Below are 8870 nucleotides of genomic sequence, written 5' to 3' on the forward strand. Positions count from 1 at the left end.
GAGCCATACGACACCGCTCTGGCCACCCAGCAGGGGGCGTTGGTGCTCGTGCACAGGTCAAAGGGAGTTCATCAGAGCAGCTGTCTGTGTGAGGACATGACGAACCAGAAAGACAAAAGGTTGTGGCAAAGTACACATAGAAAGTGTTTTCTCCCGGAGCAGACACACTTCCATTTTATTAAACGTATCAATCCACCAGACAGTCCCCATGTTTTTTAATGCTCCGAGTCTGTTTCTGTCATGTCAAGTGAAACATTATCTGCTGTTTAAAATCACACAAATATCCCAGTGCATGTGTTTTATTATCTGTATCAATGAATCAATAAATACAAAACACTGTGGATTTCCCCATGAAGCCAACATGCAAACTATTTTGGTTCAGTAAATGTCTGCTGTCAGCTCTCCAGGAGCTGCAGCTGCCAGACGGCTGCTTCTCTGGACATGAGACGCTGAGCGCGGGTCGAATGAGAACTGGGGAGGCCACAGAGAGGCAGAAAGTGTGGAAGGACAATTTTTCTGCTTGTGATAAAGCGTGAGAGGAACAGAAGTGACTCTACAGCTGACACATCACTCTGGATTCCTCCACAGTCCTCTCCATCAGCTTCTGTTTCCATCTGGACTCATCAACACACTTTGAACTGTGTAGACCGACTGAATCTCAGGTAACAAACACTGCAATAAAACAGTTTCTCCCCTTTGTGGACAGCCAGGTAGCTTGACAGATGTACCTTTTGTATAAATCCTTTTAGCACAAACTGAGCAGCTAAATGGTTTCTCTTGAATGGATTCTCATGTGTCTCTTCAGATTTGCCTTTTTGTTAAATCTAAAAGAACAAAAGGAGCAGCTAAATGGCTTCTCTCCTGTGTGGATTCTCATATGTCTCTGCAGATATCTTTTGAAGCCAAATTGTTTACCACATTCAGTGCAACTAAACGTCTCCTCTCCTGTGTGGATTCTCATGTGTAGCTGCAACGTCACCTCCTGGTTGAACCTTTCACCACAAACTGAGCAACTAAAGGGTTTAGTGTGAGTTTTCAGGTGGTAGCGCAGACCTGACTGAGTAAAAGATTTACCACAAAGTGAGCAACTAAAGGGTTTCTTTCCTGTGTGAATTATCATATGTCTCCTGAGAGAGCCCTCACATGAAAACCTTCTACCACAAACTGAGCAACTGAAAGGTTTCTCTCCTGTGTGAATTCTTCGGTGTATGATCAGGTTTCCCTTATGACTAAATTTTTTACCACACTCGGAGCAGCTGAATGATTTCTTGCTAGTATTACAACTAATATGAGACTTTAAACCTGACTGAGGTTCACTGGTCTCCTTCCATTCATCACTGTCTTCAGTATCGGTCGCAGAAGAGTTTAAAGTCTTGTCATCAGTATCAGGTTGTAAATGTTTGTCTGGATGTGAGTTCCTGGCTGAGTCCTCTCCGTCAGCTTCTGTTTTTATCTGTTCAGTTGAGCTGCTGGCTGGAGGCTGAGCTTCTCTGTTCTCCTCAGTTTGGCTTTGATGAGTCCGTGAGGCCTTTTGAACACATTTGTGGTTTTTGACCTGTGAACGCCAGGTGAATCTTTTGTGACAAAGACGACAGCTGAATCGTTTCTCCACCGAGTGGACAGCCATGTGTTGTGTCACATGTCCCTTATGTGTAAATTCTTTTCCACATAACAAGCAACTGAACGGTTTCTCTCCTGTGTGAGTTCTCATGTGTCTCTCCAGTAGGTAACTGTAGTGATATGATTTACCGCACTCAGAGCAACCAAAGACACGAAACATATTTTTCCCAGCATTGTGTCTATTTCCTTGAAGGACCAAATTCCTGGCTGGTTCTGATCCTCCACAGTCCTCTCCATCAGCTTCTGTTTCCATCTGTTCAGTTTGTCTTTGATGAAGCTGTGAGGACTGAGGTTTCTCTTCATCATCTTCAGTCTTCACAGGGACAGGAGTGAATGTGAACTTGGTGATATCAGCCACTTCCAGTCCTTGAAGCTGCTCTCCCTCCTGATTGGTCCAGAGTTCCTCCTGTTCCTCTTTAATGTGTGGGGGCTCTGGGTCCTCCTGGTCCAGACTGGAGCTCCTCTCCTGCTGCTCTTCTTCACCAACAATCACTTTTCGCACATCTAAAGGTAAAGCTGAAACACAGACAGACAGTTATTAATGTAAACACATGAACTTTTGTTCAATCAATGTGATAACCATATTTTATGTTAAAGTTACTCTGTGGAGTTTCCAAACACTAGTAGCGCTATAGGGTGATATTTTTATGCATGGATGAATTTAAATCAAGTAGATATTTTCCAAAGTTACAGTCTTCTTTAAACAAGAGTGCTTTTGGAGTTTCCATCAGTGTTTGAAATTAACTTTTTCTTCCACCGGTCAAAGTGGCTGGTGGATTCTATTTTTTTTTTACCAGCCATCATTTTGTAAAAACAAACAAACAAACAAAACAAAACACACACACACACACACACACACACACACACACACACACACACACACACACACACAGCAGCCGTTTTCTCCAGAGATGACTTTCCTTGTATGATGCAGATCACATCATCCTTGTGGCATTTGGAAGCTTCTATCTTTTAAATAACACTAAGCTACGTTTTCTGTACTGGATCAAGCGAAAGGTAGAGAAAAAACATTTTATTTCTCTGTATGGTCCTTTCTATAATGTTATCAGACACTTATAATAACAATCTGAGCCTGTCAGTAGCAAAAACAAGCACTTTTAGTGGGCGAATATTGAAGGGGTGCTATTGCCCAAATAGATTACAGGATTACACTGAAGCACTCTCGCTCAGTTAAAAAGAAAAAAGAAAAATGTAAAATTAGATACAGTAAGTTACAGTATTTTTTAAAGTGGTTGCTTATGACATGCTCTCTCTCGTATGGGTAAGGTCGCCTGCTTTGTGCTTTTTTTGTTTTGTTTTGTCATTTCTTTTGAGCTTGTGTCCACAGACCTGGAGCCTTGTTTCTCTCGCAGGATCTGCTGCTACTAAGTTACTTAGGAAACATTGAAGCATTTTAAAAAACGCAGCGATGCAACCTGGTTACTACGTTTTTATACAACCCTGCGTTTTTTAAAATCTTTGTATGAGTCTATCTATACATTGTGTTTTTAGGAAACTCCTGCTTAGTATGCCTTTATTGCCTCTCAATATCTGCAGTTGTTAGTTGGTGGTTCGTATATTTCGGCCTTTAACATGAGCTAACTGAGGCTAACAGCCTGTACGGAGGGTTTAGCTGCTAGCGTTAGCTTAGCACTGACTCCCGGCCACATTAACAGAGTATTAACACGTTTCCAGCAACATAAAGACAACAAACCTGCTTTTCGCAGCTTTTTATCGGGTTTTAAAACCTCGTCCAGCAGCCTGCGGTGTCGGCGGTGGATCTCCTCTTCATACTCGGTTATTGTTTTCTCAAAATGTCCAAATATCTCCTCCACAGCCGCAGTTAGCCGCTGCTGGACGAAAACCTTCAGACCCTGAAGGCTGCACATTTTACACACCGCTCAGAAAATACTAATACTGGCGCTTTTCTGCTGTTATTAGGAGGTGTGTAAACCAAACTCTGTTCCCACTGCAACGCCTGATCAATACACACGACAACTTCCGTGTCACATTTCAAAATTAAAGTTGATGAGAGACCGGATGGCCCACTCATATCAAAATAAAACATCTTTTGATTTAGGAGAGTCTAAAAAACACAAATAAATAAATATACTACAAGTCTACAGTGGTGGAAGAGTACTCAGATCCTTTTCCTGCGGTAAAAGTACCAAAACAGCAATGTAAAAATACTCCATTACAAGTAAAAGTCCTGCATGAAAATTCCACTATAGTAAAAGTACATAAGTATTATGAGCTTGATGTAGTTAAAGTATTGCAGTAAAAGTACATAAGTATTATGAGCTTGATGTAGTTAAAGTATTGCAGTAAAAGTACATAAGTATTACGAGCTTGATGAAGTTAAAGTATTGCAGTAAAAGTACATAAGTATTACGAGCTTGATGAAGTTAAAGTATTGCAGTAAAAGTACATAAGTATTACGAGCTTGATGAAGTTAAAGTATTGCAGTAAAAGTACATAAGTATTATGAGCTTGATGTAGTTAAAGTATTGCAGTAAAAGTAGTGGTTTGGTCCCTCTGACTGATATATTATTATATATGACATCATTAGATTATTAATAGTGAAGCATCAGTGCAGCATGTTACTGTTGTAGCTGCTGGAGGTGGAGCTAGTTTACACTACTTTATATACAGTTAGCTAGTTTAGTCCAATGGTTCCCAACCTAGGGGTCGGGCCCCTCCAAAGGGTCAGCAGATAAATCTGAGGGGTCGTGAGATGATTAATGGGAGAGGAAAGAAGTAAAAACAAAGTTCTGATACACAAATCTGTTTTCAGTTTTTGGACTTTTTCTCTAATCTTTGTAACTAACTAGTAACTAAAGCTGTTGTAGTTGGGGATCATGTTTCTTCTCAGAACCACATTAATTAAACACATTAAAATGTTAGTAACCAGTGTTTATCTGATGAGATCTTCCCCTTTCTCTTTTAGTTTTAAACAGAATATAAGATAACTTTTGGACCAAGACCAATGTGTCGTCACACTGGAGAGACTGAACAGATAATGGGACATTTTTACTTGATAAAAGACCTAAATGATTTGTCGCTTATCAAAATTGTTGGCAATTGAGTCACTGTCAGTCAACTAATTAATTAATCGACTAATCATTTCAGCCAGTGTTTTCCCATCATCATCATCCCCATAATAAATACCAAACAGACTTTAATGTCAAATACAAATCAACTCATTTTATATTCTTGTTAACTGTATCATTTCACACTGACCATCAGTTTATCAGGTTTATGTGTTTCACCATTAACATTGCCCTGGGCTGGATATTGTTTCAATGATTTTGATATCGGTGCTGACATGATACCAGAGTTCCAGTTCTGATACAATAAATTAAAGACAACATCTCAGTGTGTCAGTGTTTAATATTGTCTGAACACAAGTCACCTCCTGGTTGAATCTTTTACCACAAACTGAGCAAGTAAAGGGTTTCTCCCCTGTGTGAATTATCTTATGTCTCCTAAGAGACCCCTTGCATACAAATCTTTACCACAAACTGAGCAACTAAAGGGTTTCTCTCCTGTGTGAGTTTTCAGGTGTATGATCAGGTTTCCCTTATGGCTAAATTCTTTACCACACTAAGCAGCTAAATGATTTCTTGTCAGTATTACAACTCTTATGAAACTTTAAACCTGACTGAGAATCACTGGTTTCCTTCCATTCATCACTGTCTTTGGTCTCAGTCTCAGAAGAGTTTGAAGTCTTGTCATCAGTATCAAGTTGTAAATGTCTGTCTGGATGTGAGTTCCTGGCTGGTTCTGGTCCTCCACAGTCCTCTCGGTCAACCTCTGTTTTCATCTGTTCAATTGAGCGGCTGGCTCTCTGTTCTCCTCAGTTTGGTTTTGATGAAGCTATGAGGACTGACCACCACACTTTGATGGTTTTTGAGTTGACTCAGCCAAACACTGAAGCTGAATCTTTTGTCCCCTGTGTAGACTGCCCTGTGGTCTGTCAGTTGTACCTTTTGTATAAATCTTATACCACAAACTGAGCAACTAAAGGGTTTCTCTCCTGTGTGAATTATTATGTGTCTCCTAAGAGACCCCTTGTGTACAAAACTTTTACCACAAACTGAGCAACTAAAGGGTTTCTCTACTGTGTGAGTTTTTAGGTGGTACTCCAGACCTGACTAAGTAAACGATTTACCGTACATGAAGCAGCTGAAAGGTTTCTCTCCAGTGTGTCTCTTCAGATGTCTCCTGCTATCAAATTGTTTACTACATTCAGAGCAGCTAGTATTGCCAGTATTACATCTCATAGGGACAACTTTACTGAGGCTCCCTGATCTCCTTTCAATCATCATAACTTATTTTAGTGAAGAGTCTGAAGTCTTGTTATCAGTATGTGGTTGTAAATGTCTATCTAGATGAGTTCCTGGCTGGTTCTGGTCCTCCACAGTCCTCTCCATCAGCTTTTGTTTCCATCTGATCAGTTCGTCTTTGATGAAGCTGTGAGGACTGAGGTTCCCCGGTCTTCTTCCAATCATCAACATTGACTTCAGTCTTTGGTTCACAAGAGTTTGAAGTCTTGTCATCAGTATCTGGTTGTAAATGTCCATCTGGATGTGAGTTCCTGGCTGGTTCTGATCCTTCACAGTCCTCTCCAGCAGTTTGTGTTTCTATCTGTTCAACTTGTCTTTGATGAAGCTGTGAGGACTGAGGTTTCTCTTCATCATCTTCACTCACCACAGGGACAGGAGTGAATGTGAACTCGGTGATATCAGCCTCCTCCAGTCCTTGAAGCTGCTCTCCCTCCTGACTGGTCCAGAGTTCCTCCTGTTCCTCTTTAATGTGTGGGGGCTCTGGGTCCTCCTGGTCCAGGCTGGAGCTCCACTCCTGCTGCTCAGGGGGAACCTCTTCTTTACTCTCCAACAGCTGCTGGACATCTGCAGGAATCAACAAAAACACAAACATACATTTAGGGAAACCATGAGTTTATGTTTAAGCCATGCTTGACACAGCAACATTGGATTTTTACATGATCTATGTCATGAAGTGCCTTCATTTGTCAGATAGTATTATTCCCATCAGGAGTTTCTAACCTGAATTTCTATTAATCGTAATCTATTATGACCTTATATCTGCTAAGACATACTAAATATGTCCAAATTTAATCAGAAGTTGCTTTGCTGACCCAGCCACCACTCAAAATGCTACCCTACCACCCTTTTTGCTGACACTGAAGTGATGTACTGCAGATGGAGTAATGATACAGAGAAGAGTTGCTGTTACTTCTCAAATAGAGGAGGGTGAAAACAATAGATTCACATAAGAATCATGATTCTTATCTTCTACAATTCTGAATTGATTTACAAATGTCAAGACGATTTTCTAAATGTTACTAAAAAAACCTGATGTTGATGAAAAGCAACTATGAGGGCAGTGCAGACCGACACAGTCTACAGTGCACATAAGCTGGAGTTATCTTGTAGTTCATCTTCAAAAATAGGCAGCGTTTGGGCAGATTTCTTGATTTAATGACTAAATAATTACTTTGTGAGATGAACGTGAAGTATATTGTGAATACTTTCTAAGCCATCACCCAGAGCAGCAATCTCCAGCAATGATAAACAAGACCGGCTGACCAACACACAATGCAGCACTTCAACTACTTAAAACAACTTTGGTGCGCAGTCTGTTTCACCTCAAAAACCCCTGCACCCATTCAGCATCTTGGACAACAATGGCTTTCCCCAGAGCTAACAGTGCAGCAGAGTGGCTGGAAACATAACGTTAATAACACAGCAGAGCACTGCTCCCCTCTCTGTACTCCAGATCAAACACAACTGCGGAACATTTATCTTATCTGCCAGTTATGTTTCATACTGCATTTCAGGACACCAGTGAATTGTTTTGGCACACAGTGCACTAGTGAAAGAGACTAAACATTGTGCCCACTTTTCTATTAATTCAATTGAGAATCGATTCTGAATCAAATTGGAAATAAAGAATCAGAATCGAATCCTAAGATTCCCAAAGATTCCCGCCCCTATTTTTTGAACTTGCCTGATTTCTGCCCCTGTATTCATCTGGCCAGCCAACCAGTTAACCTGTAAGTATTAGTCATCAATCTACAGAGATTTATGCATCTGGGCCCAGGTGACCTGCTTGATGGACTCCAGAAGACCGCCTACTGATCACTCAGCCATCCTGGCATCACTCCTCAACACATGCTGTCGTAGGTACTGTCTATGCATCTTATTATGTTTGTAGTGACTACTTTTCAAAAAAGGCCGCTAAGAGAATTAGTAGGCTCCTATATGTGACACGTCCATACAAAATCATCCCGAAGTCCAGATAACGTTTTACTGATGTTTTATTGAAAAAATATGCAAAAATGAAAGAGTTTGACAAGCAGCTGTTGCATAAAAAATATACAAAAAATGCAATGACTGTGAAAATAAAGTGATGAACAGATGATGGTAATGATAGTAATGATGGTGACGGTCAACAGAAAATATCAGAGCTTTACCAACTCCCTTTGTCCAAAACTCCCGCCACCACCTAAGTGAACAGGTTAAGACACATACTTCGCCAAGGATTCTGCAACAGTGGGTTGAACTGCAGCAGTACCAGAAGTAGTCCATGCAAAGATGAACTTCGATTGGATGTTGCAGTAATGACTTTAGTTGATTTCTAATATTTAAAGTATAGTATTTTTAATTATTATTATTAATATACAGATGTCACTGCTTTCAACGGACCTGGTTACTGCGGCGGTAAAGATGCCCCACAGCGGCAGTAGAGAAGGGGGACTTTTATCCAGCTGATACCAGCACTAGCTGCAGTGTGCACCAATAACCACCAGGCGGCACATGTGAGCAGTCCAGACCGCAACAGTGAACACCGCAGCTGAGAGCGCTGTGACACCCGAGCCCTGCATTTCCGCTCCTCATACAGTACAGTAACTGCTATTTTAATGTTCCAGAGCAGAACTTAAAGCTATAATATGTAATTATTCCACATTAAAAAGTCTAAAAACAACTAGACCTATGTTATATATGTTGTTGAGTTGTGTACTCATTATCCCAAATGTTTCCAACAATTTTCAAACCCAGAGAAATCTGTAATTTAATCAAAGTAACGGACCGTTTTATTTGGTCGCATGTCAATGGCGTCATACCTCCTCTACCAAAGAGTAAACACGCACAAGATGCATACGGCGGCGCTGTGTTTGTCCGCTACAATGGCGTCTACCATTGAGAGAGTAACTTACACACATACAA

General features: G+C 40.7%; 1 protein-coding gene across 1 annotated transcript; it reads right to left on the bottom strand.

Annotated features, from left to right (window-relative positions):
- Positions 1–620: 620 nt before the first annotated feature.
- Positions 621–3628, bottom strand: LOC137198914 (gastrula zinc finger protein XlCGF57.1-like). Its single transcript, XM_067612930.1, has 2 exons — positions 3335–3628; positions 621–2136 (listed from the first exon to the last, which is right to left on the bottom strand). The coding sequence occupies exons 1-2, from the start codon at positions 3507–3509 to the stop codon at positions 764–766; spliced, it is 1548 nt and encodes a 515-aa protein (XP_067469031.1). The 5' UTR covers positions 3510–3628; the 3' UTR covers positions 621–763.
- Between the last annotated feature and the right edge of the window lie 5242 nt (positions 3629–8870).

Source organism: Thunnus thynnus, chromosome 15 (assembly GCF_963924715.1).
Source record: "Thunnus thynnus chromosome 15, fThuThy2.1, whole genome shotgun sequence".
Classification (NCBI taxonomy): domain Eukaryota; kingdom Metazoa; phylum Chordata; class Actinopteri; order Scombriformes; family Scombridae; genus Thunnus; species Thunnus thynnus.

Bases quoted from the DNA above. Each gene is read 5' to 3' on its own strand.
- LOC137198914 (XM_067612930.1), bottom strand. From the start codon at position 3,509: ATGTGCAGCCTTCAGGGTCTGAAGGTTTTCGTCCAGCAGCGGCTAACT. The intron at 2,137-3,334 runs GTTTGTTGTCTT...TCTGTGTTTCAG, and splicing joins TAAAAAGCTGCGAAAAGCAG to CTTTACCTTTAGATGTGCGA.